The sequence below is a fragment of the Periplaneta americana genome, chromosome 5, assembly GCF_040183065.1.
Source record: "Periplaneta americana isolate PAMFEO1 chromosome 5, P.americana_PAMFEO1_priV1, whole genome shotgun sequence".
NCBI lineage: Eukaryota > Metazoa > Arthropoda > Insecta > Blattodea > Blattidae > Periplaneta > Periplaneta americana.
This window is the reverse complement of record NC_091121.1, coordinates 131114720-131135004: the sequence shown is the minus strand read 5'-3', so window position 1 is coordinate 131135004 and position 20285 is coordinate 131114720. Positions and strand designations below refer to the sequence as shown.

The window sequence follows — 20285 nt, the reverse complement described above, 5'->3', positions numbered from 1 at the left end:
CTTTATATTTTCTTCCTCTGCGATAATGTTTTCTAGTTCTCAAGGGCAGCTCAGTAGCTCCTGACACACTGTTGAACTTTTCTTAGTTGCCTTCTATATTCAGGCACTGCAGTTTCATTACATTTTTCTGCTTCTAATTTCATATAATTATATAGTGTTTCAAATAACTTCCCCCCGGACTTCACTATGCAAAGTTTTTATTTTTATTTTTATGCAGGGGGAGCTATAATTATGTCTGCAATCACATAATATTAAACGAAGTAATGCTGCTAAATGCGTTTTATAAGCGACTCGAATTGTGCACGACATATTCCTATCAACCAATCTTCAAGGTGCAATTGATGCGTTAAGCTAAACTGTCAGTAAACTACTATAAACGTAGTATCCGCCAGGGTTGCCAGATTAAGGAATCGCAACCGTCGTACCAACTTATGAAAATTATCGTACTTCAGCATAAAATGGTCGTAAATTTCTCAGCTTCCTAATACACATAGGCCTATATAATTCTAGTCCACCGCTGTGTAGTAATAATGGTTAATATGTCTGACTGTGAAACGAGCGGGCCGAGATTCAAATCCTGGTTGAGGTTGTTTTCGGAGTTTTCCCTCAACCCATTAAGAGCAGATGCTGGGTAACTTTCGGCGCTGGAGTCATTTCGCTGGCATTATCACTTTCATATTATTGACGCCAGATAAAAAATAACCATCGCAGTTGATAAAGATTAATAAAATAAGATATATATTATATATGTCTACCAGTAAATTGCAGTTTAAAATTTTAAGAATTTACTACTAATTATTGTCCACATCCTCAATGACATTCAGGATTGAAAAAAAAATCACCACCCATTTCTTCATGAACACTGCTATCACCGTAAAGCGTGCACGATAACGTTTGGTTAGAAACAACTTTGTTACATTTAAAGTCAGAAAAAATTTGATCTGTGGCCGGCTCGGCGGCGGCTGAAAATTATATCAAATTAATTCATCTACAGTCGACTCAAACCTAAAACCTATATAATGTCGGCGCGTTTGGACTTATTAATGCTACTGCGATACTATTTCATTGATAAAAGACTTCCTTTGTCGAACAAACAAGGAAGTTAATAAAATTAAACATGTATTACTTTGATATAACCGCGCCGCATATATGAAACCTAGAGCTCAAGATGACAAATATGACTTGCATGGCAAGCATAGTTATCAGATCGAGTTTCAAACCATTTTCTCCCCTTAAAAGCATGTTTCTTTCGGATTAGTCAAGGACATACTGAATGAAGAAAACTTGTCTAAGGGAGACTAATTAACCATCAATTTTATTTCATTATTATAAACCAACATTATAAGCTCCAAAATAATTGTTTCCCTTCAGTGAAATAGTCGTACAAAATTGCATACGACATAGAGTTCGGTCGTACCTCGTACAATTAGTCAAAATAGTCGTATGCGTACGACTAAGTATAGTCGTACATATGGCAACCCTGGAACCGCATTTAATTAACATCCAGCCAGTGTCAAAGACGACGCTTGCTTATCTTTGAAGAAATAAGATATGAGTTTGTTTATTGGTTAGGCCTTCTCAGATGTCTCTTCAGTAACAAGGAGCGGTAGCATATCTACCAATGATGCGTTAGCAGTTTTAATTGGCGCGGCGACATCAACGCCACGAGGAGTATATTATGACAGCATTGTCATATCTCGAGGTGTTTGATGACGACAGAAAAGGTTAGTAATTATAATTTCAATTTTAATTCAAAATAATCTCATACCTTAATATTTATTCGCTGTGTATGATGATGGTGAAAAACAATGTATTGATGTCGGTATAAAAATAATTGTGACTAAGGATAATCTTGTCAAAGAAACTGTGACAACACCGCTTGACATTACAAGTAATGATGCATATAAAGCCTGCCGCTAGGGTATTAATTTTAAAGATTTTACATACATACTTATATTCGAACAACTTAGGTTCACTGGACAGCCAAAGCAATCGTCCACGCAAATTTCTGCCGCCAAAAACAATCGGTTGATCTACAGTATCTTCGTAATGACTCTACAAGAGTTTCAAGAATAGGAAAAGGGAGGGGGGCCAACAATGTTCTTGTAAAACGCCATGTGATCGACAGTGAAACTAAATTCAGAAGTTATTTTACTCTCAAAGGACCTTTTCCACAGAATTTTGAATTTCATTAAGGAAGATTCCGAGTAAAAGTGTCGAAGAACAATCTTACCTGAGGAGAAGCTCGGTTGGCCGATAGAGTCATCTGAGAACTTCAACAGAGTCCTTGATGTGTGGTTACCTATCATATAGGATGAAGTCTGTTAAAATTCGAACTAAATAGAAAATATTACAACGCTCTCCTACGTGATTTCTTTTGCAGCCGCAAGATGGCGGCCTACAGAACTACCTATTTTATCCAATTACGCTACCTATTCTGGTTCATGGCTGATATTTTCTGTTGTCTATGTCCAGTAGACTTCATGTCAACACTCCAGGTATCTGTTTTATGTTCCTACTTTAATATTAATATTGATCACACATTCGTTTCTTGAACCCGTATATGAACTTAGACCTTTTATCGATACAACATTTAATGAAAAATACCGGGACTCGAAACCGGACCTTGTGCCTGACAGTCTCAGCCACCGCAGGGGACCACTAATGATGTAAACATTGCTACACCAATCTTGCAGAATCTAATTGGTCTGCATTAGAGACTTCTGCATCTAATACTTCAACTGTTCCAACCTCGCTCCCACTTTCAAATTGTCGCGAAGACAAACACTCAGAGCGCCAAAGTAGGCCAGAATCTCAATCTAGCTGGAAAAAAATATATTTTTCAAAGTCACTGAAGTTGGTGTTTCTACAGTGGAACTCCACAAATAGACGCTCACTCTCGTATACTTCACGATACAAGGTAAGTCAACGCACCCTCCCCCGCGCTGCACAGGGTCCGCTAATCAGTTGAACCAGTGCAGTAATGTGCAGATACTCGTACACGATGGTAGCATGGCAGGGAACAAAAAATGTGTTGGCCTACTTATGTTGAAGCAGAAGTTACAAATATTGGAACGGTTTAAAAAAGGTGAATCAATCAGAGCCATCACTCAATAATGTGACATTTCGATCAGAACAGTGCATAGGATAAAAGAAAATTCATCTAAATACCAGGCAGACTGTAGTGATTATAAGAAGCTTCGTTATTATCAGTTGAATGTAGGATAAAACACAGGTTATTTTGTGTAATTTCCTATATTTAATCAATAAGGATAATTTATATTCTCTCTTGAAGGGTATATACCATTTTAAAATAATTTAATACACACACAACTATTACAAGAAATGCTGAATAAGTTTTTGTAGCTTTATTCTCTTCAGCTCTAATCAACAATAACAATAATCCAGGTTGTCAGGCGACGATAGAAAAGAAAAGATGCAACAACAAATGAATGTGTTGTATAAACAATTGAATGGTCTTTAATATTTAAGTATAAAAATATAGGGGTGCCATTTGAAATTTCAAATTGGGAATGGCTGGGGATGGGAGGTGAAATCTAAAATACGCTGTACCGAAGTACATATGATATTTCCGTGCAGAAATTCTGCATCCATCATCATAAGATATTATAGAGTTAATGCGATTAAATTAAGAGTATATAATATTTAGTACTCACCATTCTGTTTTATTCATCATTCACTTCGACTATTCGAGTAGCATAAGCTTTTGAACTTAATTTCTCCTTGCCGTATCTTGGGTACTGGGTACACTTTGGCGATGTCTTGTAAGAAACACATACTCGTACGGTAACTATGCTTAAGTTACCTCCATTACTAGTTATTAGTAAAGAAATTTCGTGAAGGCAACAATACGTAAGAACGGTATTCTGCAAAATTGAAAATTTACACTCTTCAAACCAAGTATTTTTTGACGATCGTTTGTGAGTTTTAACGTTCAATGTTTTTCACAATGCACACAATTCTTTGGTTCTTCTGATGGAAGTAAGTTTTATTCTCTACTAAACTTTTTTTGTACACTTTCTAGTGACGATATAATATCTATCCACGTTAAAGTCTGTCGTATATTTTCCTCGCGTTGCACTCACTTTAGTATTACCACTGGTTTCCAGACTTGAAATAATATCTGGTAATAGGCCTAACAATATTACATTCTCTATAAAACTGAACAATTTTTTTACACTTTCTAGTGACAATATAATATCTATCCACGTTAACGTATATTTTCCTCGCGTTGGCTTTCTTAAAGTAGAACGTATACGACACCCATGCCCAAGGCGGGACTCAAACCCACAACCTTTCGGACCGAGCAATAGAGACATGCCGTGCCCCTACCGCTTGAGCCATCCAGGTTGGCAATATGAATAGCTACGAATTTATAACCTGTCAACCTATTCTGTATTACGTTTAGCGCCATCTATTGTTTTGTTTATAGATTATTATCATAGAAATAGTAGTTGCAATTTTACAGAGAGATGATTTTGATAATTTATTTGTAACTTGTTTTAATGGCTTAATGGCTAAGGTGTTGGACAAATAATGAAAATAATAAAAATAATAACAAAAGAATAATGAGATATGAAGGTTCCTGGATCGAATCCCAACGTCCGCAGTGGCGAGTAAATAAATTGTAAAATTGTAATGTAATGTATGTGATATATATAAAACTAGAGTGTAATTATCAGATATGTGAACTAGACTGTAATTGTCAGATATGTGAAGACGAAAAAGAGGGAAGTAAAGAGAAGAAAGTAAGCAGAGAAGGAAGAGAGAGGAGTTAAGAGAATAATTTTAATTAAGTGCTTATATTTCCGTAGCAGTGATGTCATCATTGAGTCCACACCTGTGGAATAACGGTTAGCGCGCCTAGCCGCGAAACCAGGTGGTCCGGATTCGATTCCCGGTCGGGGCAAGTTACCTAGTTGAGGTTTTTTCCGGGGATTTCCCTCAACCCAATATGAGCAAATGCTGGGTAAATTTCTGTGCTGGACCCCGGATTCATTTCACCGGCATTATCACCTCCATCTCATTCAGACGCTAAATAACCAAAGATGTTGCTAAAACGTCGTAAAATAACGTACTAAAATAAAATGTCATCAATGACATCATACATTTCCATCGTATCTTTAAAATTACCGGCACTTACTCGTACGGAATTTTTTTTGATAAAATACAAAACAAAATTTGGGCTTTAAATCCCATATTGCGGTTTAACGGCAAACGCACGCCTTTTTTCAAAATACATTATTTTATTTTAGGTGACGGCTAGCAAAAGCGGCCTTTTGTGACTCGTAAATCGATATATAAATTGTGCTCGAGAAGAGAAGCTCTTCAGAATCTTTATACGTGTACGTTTTGATTAGATTATAAACAGGAGAGTGTTCACAGAGCATTTTAAAGGGCATTATGAAATCTGTTTGTTATTTTATGAATGATTTTAAGAAATAGTGGAAGTTGTGAGGGGCATAAAAGGACATGTTTCTGGTGAAGTATCGGAATGATTGAAAGCCACGATTCATCACCCCCTCAGTCATCTGTATCATAAACATTAATCAAAATCTTAAATCAGTTACATGAACACAAGGCATCTACAAAATACAACAGAAAACAAGAATTCAACAATAGTAAGTTAACCACGACCTCCTGGTATATCCAGAGATTCTAACACGCGATATGACCACAGATATTAAAGCGTGTGTAAACCCTGGTCACATATATAACAGATTCCTCATCCCTATGTTAAAATCGGCAGCACTTTGAAGAGAACAACAGCCAGGATCGCCACCCGTCGCCGTAAACTAACAAGAGATGACAGTACAGTCGCTAATGCAATTCAAATGGGAGTTACGACGTGACTCCTTATGTAACAACTAGATGGCAGCATAGTAAACCTGACAAAAGTTGTTACCGTCAAAGCCTATAAGGCCGAGCAATCTGGCTATATATTATGATCTAGGGTATAAATTAACTTAACAAAATATAGTAGTAGTAATAATAATAATAATAATAATAATAATAATAATAATAATAATAATAATAATAATAATAATAATACTTACTGGCTTTTAAGGAATCCGAAGGTTCATTGCCGCCCTAATAATAATAATAATAATAATAATAATAATAATAATAATAATAATAATAATAGTATGCACCGGTAAGTAGAGAGTTATACATGCCTCATTAGACCATGTGACGATGGGGTGTGGCACTCCTGAAGGTTTACACCCAATCACAACTTCTTCTCCTAATTCCACTTCAACAAGACCGCTTTCGGGAACTGGAGTAACCGATGGTGGATCTGAAAACAGTCGTATGTTTTTCATTTTCAGTTTTAAACTATTTTCTCTTTTGTATCTAAATAGCTTATTTCTGAAAGTATAATATACCGTAATTTTGGTCTTAATATGTGAACATAAAAATAAATATTGGATATTTGCGTAATCAGTGCGATTTTATCATTGTATATTTTACTGAGCATGAAAAGATTATTTTTACATAAATGTGTCTATAACCAGGAGCCTTCTGCAATTAACAACGGATTTAAATTATTATTTACAAGTTATGCTTCGAGCAAGGTTCAGGTCATTATTCAAATCCAAAATAGTTATTTAGGCCATGTTACAAGAAGTGTGTGTTATTATTCGGTTGAGAAGCTTTTGTCATCTAGTCTGCTGTCAAAAAATCTGAAAATTAGAATTTATAAAACAATTATATTACCGGTTGTTCTGTATGGTTGTGAAACTTGGACTCTCACTCTGAGAGAGGAACAGAGATTAAGGGTGTTTGAGAATAAGGTTCTTAGGAAAATATTTGGGGCTAAGAGGGATGAAGTTACAGGAGAATGGAGAAAGTTACACAACGCAGAACTGCACGCATTGTATTCTTCACCTGACCTAATTAGGAACATTAAATCCAGACGTTTGAGATGGGCAGGGCATGTAGCACGTATGGGCGAATCCAGAAATGCATATAGATGTTAGTTGGGAGACCGGAGGCAAAAATACCTTTGGGGAGGCCGAGACGTAGATGGGAGGATAATATTAAAATGGATTTGAGGGAGGTGGGATATGATGATAGAGACTGGATTAACCTTGCACAGGATAGGGACCGATGGTGGGCTTATGTGAGGGCGGCAATGAACCTTCGGGTTCCTTTAAAGCCATTTGTAAGTAAGTAACAAGTCGTTATGTAAAACTTAACATGCGAACATGGAATTTAACTAAACGAGCGACAGAAAGTTTAGTTATCCATGTGAGCATGTTGAGTTCTTATAACGGTCGTGTATTATTCAACGTTTTATGGCATTTTGAATCGTATAACTTATGAGAAAATAAATTAATAATTGTATTTTGCATGTTGCTGGAACAGAATTGATTGAGAATTTGTAGATAAAATAACACTTGAGCAACGTCTTAATCAGTTATTATGATAGAGAAAACATCATAATCGGTTAGTACGGTAGGAAAATAAAACAAAAGTGTGTACTACAAATGGTTTTGTCTGAGATTAATTTGTAGAAATAGATTGCATTGAAATTCCTGACGAAATATTGGCAGAAGCAGAACAAGCAATACTAGGAAAATCTCGAGATTGATATTATAAGGAGCTGTCACCAGCGAATAGGGATTATAAAGAATGGACACTTCGCGTTGGTACCTTTGATGTAGCCGGACTGATTTCAATGACCTTCAAGCCAGCTAAAGCGTCAGATTCTGTTTTGTCCCTAGAGTTGGCGCTGACATCACACCAGCTAGCAGTCGACACAGCGGAAATATAACACATACAATTAATACATCTAGGTACAGCTGTCAAAAGAAAAAGTGGCCGCCCTCCTGAAACAAAGTTCCCTTCGGGTATCTTCGCTACAATTCGGAGACAGGCGATGTTACATGTTGTTGGACCACGTTGTCTGATATCTACAGTTATAATTGAAGTATTCATTCTGTGATTCGATAGCATAATGGTAGCGTTCAGGCATCTTATTCATGAGGTCCTGCGTTCGACTACAACCACGTGCTTTTTATGTTCTTTTTTGTTCTGTTTTTGAGAGAGACAAACTATACATAATGGCTCCTTTCTCTTTTACGATTATTTTAGTAATTAACATCAGGTTCATTAATATATTATGCCATGACTTTATCATTATGATATTGTGGCTGCAAATGGAAAGAAAAAAGATTTTATTCTCAATAAACAAAACAAATTTACTGGCGTCGGCCTTAAAACATTCAAACAATTAAGCGTTCAAAAAACAAAACAAAAAGCCACAATTCAATATTTAGTCTATCTTCCTCTTATCTCGATCATCTTGCAGTCGAGTGGGCATGGAATTGACTAGTCTTTGCAAATAGCGACTGTTTTTAGACACGATATTCCAGGCATTCTCAACATACATACATAAGTGTTCTGTCCATGGGCAGGTCTTTCATTGCAAACCCAGCAATCTCCAATCTTTCCTATTTTCTGCCTTCCTCTTAGTCTCCGCATATGATCCACATATCCTAATGTCGTCTATTATTCTTTTCAACCAGAGACCCAACCAGTTACTTTTTATCTTTCTAATCAGTTTCAGCATAATTCTTTCTTCACTCACTTTTTCAAATACAATTTTATTTCTTATTCTGTCTGTCCACTTCACACGCACCGTTCTTCTCCACATCCACATTTCATATGCTTCAATTCGTTTCTGTTCATTTCGTCGTAATGTCCATGTTCCTTCCCCATACAATGCCACACTCCACACAAAGCACTTCACTAGTCTCTTCCTTAGTTCTTTTTTCCAGAGGTCCGCAGAAGATCCTTCTTCTTCTATTTAAAGCTTCCTTTGTTCATGTTTGCAGTTTTTCTTGGGAAGGATAGGCCTAAATGCTGTAACATCCCGTTGCTTTCCGCACACTACTATCTCTTTCGCATCTTATTAAATTCCAGGGGGCCCAAGCGTGGAGATGAGGAGAGTGGATTTGACTAATTGGGCCCACCGGACTTCACCGAAAGTCACGGCAAGGGTTAAATATTAATTCTATCAGGATGTTTGACCCTATCAGAGATCGGGAAATCTCAATTAGCCTTTGCCCCCCGCATCCTGGACTAGCTTCTACGAATCATCAGAAAATCTTAGAGTGTGATTGGGCCAATTTTTCCGAAAATGTTTCCACACTTTTGCCCTCGTAGCTCAGCGGACGAACGTCGGAATTTAGATGCCAACGTCTCAGGTTCAATTCCTCGTTACTCCTTTTCATTTTATTGTGGTTCAAGATAGTATAATGTAATAATACAAAAAGAAAAACTAATACCAGTATTATGCAACTGGATTTTTCCAAACCTAATATTAAATTTATGTTATTTATATCGCTAAAGAACGATTACTATATAAATAACTTTAATATTATTTATACAGTATCACTAAAGAACGATAACACAATATAAATGATAAATATCGGTTTGTTTAATTAATATAAGATATTATATAATACGTATTTAATTATCTAAATAAAATAACCTATTTTACAAAGAAAGATGTTTATTTGTGTTGTAATAATTACCTACATAAAATACAGATTATTTATATTGCGAAAGAACAATAACAATATAAATAACTTGAATATTATTTTATAATGCTAATGAAGTAAAACAATATAAATGATAACTTGAATATTATTTATATCGCTAAAGAACGATAACAATATAAAAAACGTGAATATTATTCATATCGGAATTTCACAGATTTATTACAGATGTATTTAAGAAATTGTAGAAGAATAGTAATTAGTAACAGTGTCCTATTTATTTTTCTTGGAGCCAAATTTGTAACTTTTAAAAGTGTGGTTATTATGTTGAAGTGTATGTGTTGCAACGGATGCTTGATTTGTTATGTATGTGAGTCAGTTATGGGATGCTTGATGTCGTCGCAATGTCGTAATTATAGTTTGATTGTGTTTGTGTGACTATTGTGTATTAATTTATTATGTATGGTACGGAAAGTTGCATATTTGTGTTATAGAAGTGTTACGTATGTGTGTTGTTAATGTTTTTGTATGTTTCAAATTGATAACTGATATTTGTTTTGCAATCGCAATGCCTAATTTACGGATTGTTTATGTTTTGTTTACATCGCGTAAGCTAATTTAATTTTCTTTTCCATTTCTCTTTATGCTTATCTTTTTTGTGTATAAAACTATAGCCCTAACATACATATGTAAAATAGGGCTAACCCCCATTGGAGATACTGTAGCTACAATAGTAATAATTATTATTCATATCGTTATAAAACGATAACAGAATACAAATGATGACTTGAATTTTATTCATATCTCTAAAGAATGATAACAAAATATAAATAACGTGATATCCATCAAGAACGATAACTGTATATAAATGATAATTTGAATATCATTTACATCGCTAAAGAACGATTAAAAATAAAATGAAAACTTGAAGAAGGCACGAACCAAGAACCTTTGAATCATTAAACAAGCACTCTACCGCTGGTCTGCGAGGAGCAGATATGGAACATTTTCATAGTTCCGGAACTACTTGTACAAGCACATGCATCGTGTAACATCGCCGCGACCCGAAGTGGACTTTGAAAATATTCGCTGTTCACGAGTGCGGCCACTTTTTTTTTTTTTTGACAGCTGTACATTATGTACTCAAATAAAATAAATTGGATCCATAAAATAATAAATCCTTCATTAACTGCAATGTCTAGACTCTAGAGTTCCTTTATAATGAGAGTTGAAACGTTGACCCCAATAACAATTAAAATATGTAATGATTTGATAGCGCTGAAAATGGAAAAACAAAACTCTTACGAGAAGTAAAACCATATACCTATATTATATTATTATACAAATATTAAACGAATTCGATACTTAATTTTATAATGTCTTATATTATTTTGTAATATAATGTATTATATCTGAAATATAAAATATTATTATTACAACTAGTTTGTCACTGAGAAATAAGGAAAAGCTGTTAACTTGAATTTATTTGAAGCAAAGCGTTACTGGATTATGCAATAAGGTAGGCGATGTTTGGATCCTGTGCCTCAACTCTATTCTCAATTATTATCTTAGCGTATGCTCGATTACACTACCTCTAGCGCTTGAAAGTGGAACTAACCGCTGGCGCACAGAGAAACAAAACACAGGAAAATTCGCTCAGTGTCCATTCTTTATAATCCCTATTCGCTGCTGTCACTATTTAATGAATGGCGAAAAAAGAAGTTGGTGAATGAGATGTTAAATGAAACGGCTGTGTAGCCCGTAAAGTGTAAAATAAAAGGTGCTAGCCCGTTAAGTCGTACTTTACGTACATAGATGCACCTCTGTTGAACAACCTTTACGATTCAACCATAAATAAATTTTATCGGCGTTGGTTTGATAATGGATACTTATGCATCGTCATATCACCATGGTAATGACATTCATTACCGCAATCAGTCAACGATCGTATTTTACATGAAAATTTATGACCCCGTCGGGAATCGTACCCGAGCCGACTATTCTGGATTCAGACGCGCTACCACAGAGCTTACTCGGCGGACTCCTATTACGTTATTATGAGACGCATCATTAACTAAGAGTTAATTTCTATGCGAGGGACAGGGTTGAAATTCCGAGAAGTTCGAATAAAATTTGGAGTAAAATACGAAGTTTGGGCAGGCATTCTCGGTATACATTTGCGCTTCTTTTGCAATCAAGACACAATTCTTCACTATTTTCTTACCATCGCTTCATGATACTATGTCGAACACATTCTGCAACATACAGGGCGTCCCATTTATCTTGTGCACCTATTATAACTTTTTTGTTTGGATAGGTATTGTAATTTTTGTTTTTGAGAGTTATGTTAAAACCAGAGGCTAACATGACTGTAGAGATTTGGTGCATGTAACTCCATTATGGTACAAGATACACGTGACGTCATAAATTTTTCAAATAACACTACATACTTTAATCATGTTACATTGATTACACACATTACGAGTTCAAAAATGTATCACAATGTCATCTTCCTAATCAATAACAACAACAAAGTACAAAATGAATGCCATCAGAATGTGTCGTTTGTTGTGGTGCACCATTCATCTTGTGCATTAACTTACACAAAACGAAAGACGACTGACGTCCGTACACATCGTGTGTTGTGTGTTTGCTGTCTAACATGTAAACAAACCACAACAAATGTCGACGCTACAATCCACGTACAATGGCCTGTACGTTCTCCGGACCTGTACCATTCGACTTCTTCCTGTGAGGAACTGTAAAGGACAATATGTACCAGAACATTCTGACAACACCAGACGACATGCAGCAACGCATTCGACAGGCTTGTGTGTTCATTCAGCCAGCAACATGCCGGGCAGTCATACGGTGTTTCGGGGAACGCCTTCGAATGCGCATTAATGTGAATGGTCATCATTTGGAACATCTTCTGTGACTCTCAAAGCATAACATTATCACATTGGAAGTACGATTTGTTTCGTTTTGTTGTTATTGATTAGGAAGGTGACATTGTGTTACATTTTTGAACTCGTCTTAATATGTGTAATCAATGTAACATGATTAAAGTATGTAGTGTTATTTGAAAAATTGAAGACATCTTGTACCATAATGTAGTTGCATGCACCAAATCTCCACACTTATGTTAGCCCCTCGTTCTAACATAACGCTCAAAAACAAAAATTCCAATACCTATCCAAATAAAAAAGGTATGATAGGTGCACAAGATAAATAGGCCACCTGTATAGGAATATAGGCCTATTAGGGGTTGCTTATCTGATCTAGTCAAAAGCTGGATACGCGTTATAAATAAGAACTTGGGCTCTTAGGCTACTCATTTATAAAGCTGGGCACTTTATATTCTTCCTTTACTTACATAAAACTTCGATGGCATGAACTTGCTGAATTGATCCCCAAGGTTCTGGTCGTATAATTTGACATCTATATTCTCCTGTATCCTCGGCACGGAGATCAGACACTTGCAAAGTGTTGTTTTGTAACAGTTTGATTCTAGGTGAAAAGGAGAGCTCAGGTTTACTTGAATCTGCCACCAGCTGGTTGTCCCACCACCATCGTACTGCGTTGAATCCTGTGTAAATGTAAAAGACAATGTTTATTTGTAGATAAACTTAACATATAATATACTCTACAATTTGGAATTTCTCGTTAGAGATTTTTCTTTCTCCACTCTGTCCTAGAGTAGTGATCGGCAGAATTTTTGTCATCACACTTTTCTAGCTGAAGAGGCGAATTGAATCCGAAATAGAAAAAACGCAAAACAATAAATAGAGTTCACACTCTTAAAATACAAGTTTGTGTTTTCACAGATATTTGCCAAAGGTTTCATCCTTTGATTGTGTTTGGTATTATCCTTTGAAATCTTTGGATTTTCCAAAGGCTTTGTTGTTTTGCGTTTTCTCTGTTTCGGCTTCATTTTGCCTCTTCAGCTAGAGAAGTGTGATGACAAAAATTCTGTCCATCACTACTCTAGGACAGAGTGGAGAAGGAAAAATCTGTAACGAGAAATTCCAAATTGTAGAGTTCGATACACCTCCACAAATGCTATTGTTTTGTCATTTGACTTACGTCTTTTGACTTTGCTTTGCAAATAATAATTTAACCTAAAATGCACATTAAATATTCCATGTTAAGTACCAGAAAACAGAAATGGGCCACTTGAATAGTCCAAGCCCCAGATATAAGACATTGCGCATGCCCAGAGTTCTAGGTCACACAAGCTATCGTTAACGGAGTTACTGAAATTCGTTCCTTTTTTTTTTTTTAGTAGGTTATTTTAGACGCATTATCAACAGCTTAGGTTATTTAGCGTCTGAATGAGATGAAGGTGATAATGCCGGTGAAATGAGTCCGGGGTCCAACACCGAAAGTTACCCAGCATTTGCTCATATTGGGTTGAGGGAAAACACCGGAAAAAACCTCAACCAGATAACTTGCCCCGACCGGGATCGAACCCGGGCCACCTGGTTTCGCGGCTAGACTCGCTAACCGTTACTCCACAGGTTTAGACCTGAAATTCGTTCTATTTCGAATGTTGTCGTAATCTGTTCTGAAATGCACTTGAAAAGATGCGAAGAAAATTGATTTGCTGTAGTTTATATATACAGGGTGTTTCAAAAATACGGGGCATAATTTCAGGTATCTATTTCCCACATGTAGACAATCAAAATAGTTCATTACAACATGTGTCCGGAAATGCTTTATTTCCGAGTTATGGCCTTCACAACATTGAAATTCACCGGAACGTTTTTCTTTCCGCAGGTCGTTGCCGTCAAAGGAGACATTAAGAGGGCACTCTGACAGTTCAATCCGAGGCGAAGTTTACATTCAGTGTTGTGTAGGCGTTAGACTTTGCGACATGTATTCAAATCAAGAGCTGGCAGAGATACACTTCATGTACGTACGGTAAGGCGGACGGCAATGCTGCGCTGGCTCGTCGTTTGTACCAGGAGAGGTACCCACAGCGACAATGTCCAGATCTGAAGACATTTGTACGTCTCCATTACCGTCTGTGCGAGTATGGAAAATTGAACTCTCCTGGTTTGGGAAGGGGACGACCAAGATCTACAACTCCAGAAGTACAGGAGGAGATTCTGGAGGCTGTGAACATGACTCCTTCTATCAGCACACGAAGGGTAGCGTTGCAAGTCAGTGTTCCTCATACGACTGTCTGGAGACTGTTGAAAGAGTATCAATTGTATCCTTATCATTTGCAACGTGTACAGGCCCTGTCACCAGCAGATTACCCTGCACGAGTTAGGTTCTGTCAGTGGTTCTTGCAGCAGTGTGATGTAAATCCGAACTTTCCTGCCTCAGTATTATTTACAGATGAAGCACAGTTCACACGAGATGGCATAACAAATTTCCACAATCAGCATGTATGGGCGTATGAAAACCCACGTGCAACTGTTCCATCTCATCACCAGGTGCGGTTCTCCCTCAACATGTGGGCCGGTATCATTGGTGATCGATTGGTTGGACCCCATGTACAGTACTTGTAAACAGACTTACGGGGCAGGCGTACACAAACTTCCTGGAAAACACTATACTTCATGTTTTAGAAGACACTCCACTGATCAATCGTCAACACATTCACTTCTTGCATGATGGCGCTCCTGCACACTTCAGTCGTACGGCTCGCCGGTACTTGGATCGAAGGTTTCCTGATCGATGGATAGGTAGAGGTGGCCCAGTTGCTTGGCCTCCACGCTCACCTGATCTGAACCCTCTCGATTTCTACTTGTGGGGCCATTTAAAATCATTGGTTTATTCGTCTCCGGTGCCTGATTTGGAATCGCTTCGGAATCGAATTGTGGTATGTTCTGAGGAAATACGCAATACTCCTGGAGTTTGGGATCGTGTTCGCAGGTCAATGAGACATCGATGTGAGGTCTGTATTCAAGCAGGAGGTGGACATTTTGAACACCTTCTGTAATGACAACGACCTGCGGAAAGAAAAACGTTCCGGTGAATTTCTGTTATAATCAACCGTCAATTTTAGATATAATACGGACCAGAAGATTAAGTTGGGCAGGACATATTATACGTATGGATATATGAACACCTTTAACAACACAAGCCCACTGGGAAGAGCTCGAAGTAGATGGAAAGATGAAATTCAGAAAGAATGCATAGAAATGGGAATTAACCAACTAGGAGAAACTGGGAAAACACAGAACAGAGTGGAAGCGTTTTGTGAAATCGACATGGAGCCGACATGCTCCATAATGTCCTTTGATTGATTGATTGATTGATTGATTGATTGAACTTATAACATATCACCCATAGCCTACATGGCAGTTTATGCTATATTTGTATCATTTATTCACTTTTCAAAGTGCATGTTCACTTTGTTTACAACAAAACACTGTCACAGGAAAACAATCTAACTAGAAAGTAAAGACGTGTTCTACTGTATAGCTGGGGCCATCCACGAACCCAACCAATGAACATGCAAAAAATAATCAATATCTAATTATGAAATAATAATTTTAATTGTAAAGGAAACTAAAATAACCAAGGACAGCATATCTAGGTTACTGGAACATTTCGGAGTATGTGGATGTAGACATTAACAATAAAATATGGCGTGGGATCAGAAAAGACCCCAGGTCATTGAATAATTTCAAGGAAAAATTGTTTCGGGGCCGGGTATCGATCCCGGGACCCTTCGCTTAGAGCACGAATGCTCTTCCGACTGAGCTACCCCAGAAACTATGCACGACGCCGTCACAATTTTCCTTTATATCCACACAACTCAAATGAGCTGACAAGACGCCAGAACCCAACTTTGAGTGCACACAATTCTGTGTGACTTAAATTGTGGCTTTCTGTTAACGTACTTCCAGTAACGAATATATTATGCAAATCTGGATTTCAGGTAGTACCTCCCTGTAAAGCAGGTTAGAATAATTTCAAGGAAAAATTTTTCCGGGGCCGGGTATCGATCCCGGATCCTTCGCTTAGCGCACGAATGCTCTTCCGACTGAGCTCCCCCAAGAACTACACACGACACCGTCACCCAGGTAATTGTCGAGGGTTAAAGTATCATAATGAATCGGTCCAACTATCGTAGTTTCGTTAAATTCTCTCTAAAATTGTGAAATATGTCCTACATAGAATACAATTTTATTTTCCATTTTTAGACTGATTTAATCTATTAACAAAAACACCTACATCATAGGATATGTATATATGGCGGTAGCGATAACAGCAGAAATACGATTAATTTAAAAAACATAGATACATGATGTCACTTCTGATACTTTATTCCTCCCTTTCAAGTATTGTAATTAATAATTTACATCTATTAAGATTCATAATATATTTTTTGAAACTCTGATTGTACGGGTATTACAATATTACACACACACACACACACACACACACACACACACACACACACACACACACACACACACACACACACACACACACACACACACACACACACACACACACACACACATACCTATGTTGTCCACATAACATGGCAGGAGAACTGTGTCATTTTCAGATGTCTTCACTGTGGTTGGGACGCTTCTGAATATGGGCTCTCTAGCAGAACACAGTCCTGTAAATATATATCAACTAAATTAACAAAATAACTTACATACAAAATAATCTACTTACTAACTCTGCTCTATGTCTAAAAAATTTATACAATATGTATCTCAATTCAATACTCAAACTTCTAGAGATGATAAAAGAGATCAAAACAAACTTTTTTTTTTTTAAATGACCATGACTCGGAAGCCAATTATTGAATAACAAAACCAGAAACTGTACTGTACTCTACTATAAGGAATAAAGAATACAATTGTAACGTTACTTATGACACTCATTCCTCAAAACCATTTCAATTTGTAATCATTTACAAAAACTGTTCAAAAGTGTGTCAATATAAACTCTGCAGTGACGTGCCATTGCCTGTCGTACACGTTCAAAGATGCCAGGCATGTGCTGTAGAGCGTCAGCAGCTGTAAATAAGCGAGCGACGAGCTCTTCCTTCAATTCAATTGGAGTCTCGCACATCAGGCTCTTCAAGTGCCCGCACATACAAAAGCAACTGAGGTGAGTTCAGGAGAACGAGCAGGCCATCCAATGGGTTCACTGTGGCCAATTCACTTGACTTCTGTATGTAGGGGCACTTGAAGAGCCTGGTGTACGATACTCCAATTGAATCGAAGGAAGAGCTCGTCGCTTGGGTGCTTGCAACCGCTGACGCTCTACAGCACATGCCTGGCATCTTTGAACGTGTATGACAGGCAATGAAACATTGTTACAGAATTTGTACTGATGCAGGAGGCCGCACTTTTCAACATTTTTTGTAAATGAATACAACTTGAAATGGTTTTGAGGAATGACTGTCATAAATAACGTTACAACTGTATTCTTTATCCTTCCAGTAGAGTACATTTCTGGTTTTGTCATTCAATAACCCATGGTCATTTAACCAAAAATTTTTGTTTTGGTCTCTTGTATCACCCCTAGAAGTTTGAGTATTGAATTTAGATACACCCTGTTTATTATGCGACAGATTATTTGTTTACAAATGTCCTGCGCCTAGCGTCGTGGTCTAGACAAAAGGCATCACGTCTGGACTCGCATGTGCACTGGTTCGAGTCCTCATGGGAAAGGGATTTGCTCATGAAATTTCGGCCAGTTTATGGGATAGATGCCCATCCAACATATTCATGAGTTTGGGGAGCTAAGGTAGATGGGAAAATCCGGTTTTGAAAATCAGCAGCTGTAACGGCTGGAGGGATAATCGTGCTGATCACAATTTAGTTCCGTACTTGATCGTTTACCTCTGCTTTGGCACGTGGACATTTGGCTGGTCGGCCTTGACGCTTAATGAGCTGTCGCGCCATGGATTATGTTACATGACAAGAATAGCAAGATTTTGAACTGCGAACGGTAATTCCTCAGAATATTAATGAATATTTTCTTATTGTATGAGAGTATAACACAGAAGTCACTTGCCAAATGGAGTACGTTCTTCTATTTGGAAATATCTTTTATCTTTCCGTTTTAATTATCTTTGGAATTAGGCTGAAAGTTAGCGTAGTTTGGCAACAGCGCATCATCTACGAAAAACACACGTACTCGATCTGAACAGCAGCGTTCTGTCCCTTAGTCATTGCAACAGGTTTGCCAGACTTCCTATTAACGACATCCGTTGATCTTTTTATTTAATTTTCAAGAAAACTGCCCATTTTATTTAAAAACTTCAAAGGAATAAATAATGGCTTACCAGTTTCTCTAACGACAAGAGTAAAAACCAGAATCGTACGAAGAGTGCATATCGAGTAAAGCAGTGTTAACGTTTAGAGAAAAATTATTTTTTTTTTAGAAAAGTATTCATTTGGGACTCCTATGATATTATAATTTTTCATTGCACTCTATCATAGAGATAAACTATTAAAATCTACAGTGTTATGTTACTTCTACTCTGTATAGAGCGTCATTTTGGAAGATCTCGACACTTTTAAGAAAAACACCCATTGCGAGCACTGTTTCTAGTGAAAAAAGTCGACATACATGATATCTGTGTTGACTATATTTATAACCTCTGTGTAAGTGAATCTTGTGACTTCAACTTGTGTTTTACGTTCACGGAAGGCAATAAACACAATAAATATGAGTTATACTTTTATTTTCGGTCATGAAATATAATATACCATCTTTGGATAGGCATGTTATTAGTAGATGCACAAACTAATATGTAATAAAGGCGCCAAAGTGATTACCCTCAAACAATTATCTTTACTTCGGGTGTTGTGTGTTCTTTTCAATGAAGGTGTATCTCGGGGAGATTTCGACATTGTATTTTGGGGAGATCTCGACATGTCTGGAGTTCTTGCTGATTTCGCTTTTGGTCTTTCTTAGATGACCTGGGGGTTGCCTCTTTCACAGTTTTTCTGTTTTTTGTCTTGAGAGAGTTCGCAATCCTTCACAGAGCTTTCAGTGGTACTTTGTCCGTATATCTCTTTTTCTCTGCGTGTCTGCCTGCATGTAAGAAACTAGTCATCTTCCATTCAACCAATCTTAATTAAACTTTATATTTTAATCGGAAAAATGCAAAAAGTCCCAACTCTCGATACAAACATGGAAGATCAATTAGTTCGGCACATCCTTCGCCTTGATTCTAATGGGTATATGGATTAACAGTTAATGACGTAAGAGAACTGACATCCTGACGTACTGCAGGATAATATATTTGAGTACGATCTGGTTCTAGCTGAAATTTGATGTTAAATTCGCTTTGAAGAAGACATTACCACTCTCCTAAGAACACTACAGACACCATCTGCACATGGACATTTAGGCTTGCCTAATTCCTCATCTACTTATAGTTCCTTTGAAGAACTGTCGCCAGTTCCGCTGCTAACACTTCATCTAGTGGCGAAAGAAAAACTGCAATACTCAGACGAATAATGTCTGAAAACTGTAGGAAACAGCAAAAGGAAGTTAGGCTTTCCCACAGATGGAAGCTATCTAATACTCGGCGTGTATGGGGAGGAAGCTATCTGGACAATCTGGACAATCCGAAGAAACCTATTGCGCTGAATCAAGTGGGTATTACTACGATGACAACGATAAAGAACTTCGGTTTCAGTGTGTTGGAGAATACCAAAAATTGCTTCACGAAGCGTGTGTGGAAAATGGCACCGATGAAAAATTCGCATGTAATCAACGCGAGTAAGAGTGTTATAAAATGTTTAGATATATTTCAGG

At 37.2% G+C, this 20285-nt stretch overlaps 1 protein-coding gene across 1 annotated transcript in view; it reads right to left on the bottom strand.

The window, feature by feature from the left end:
• LOC138700198 (protein amalgam-like) overlaps positions 1-20285 on the bottom strand; it is a 101879-nt gene that overhangs the window by 35960 nt on the left and 45634 nt on the right. Inside the window, exons 2-4 of the mRNA XM_069826630.1 lie at positions 17017-17118; positions 12904-13116; positions 6198-6319 (exon numbers count right to left, since the gene is read on the bottom strand). Coding sequence (XP_069682731.1) covers positions 6198-6319; positions 12904-13116; positions 17017-17118 — 437 coding nt within the window. The remainder of the gene's footprint in view (positions 1-6197; positions 6320-12903; positions 13117-17016; positions 17119-20285) is intronic.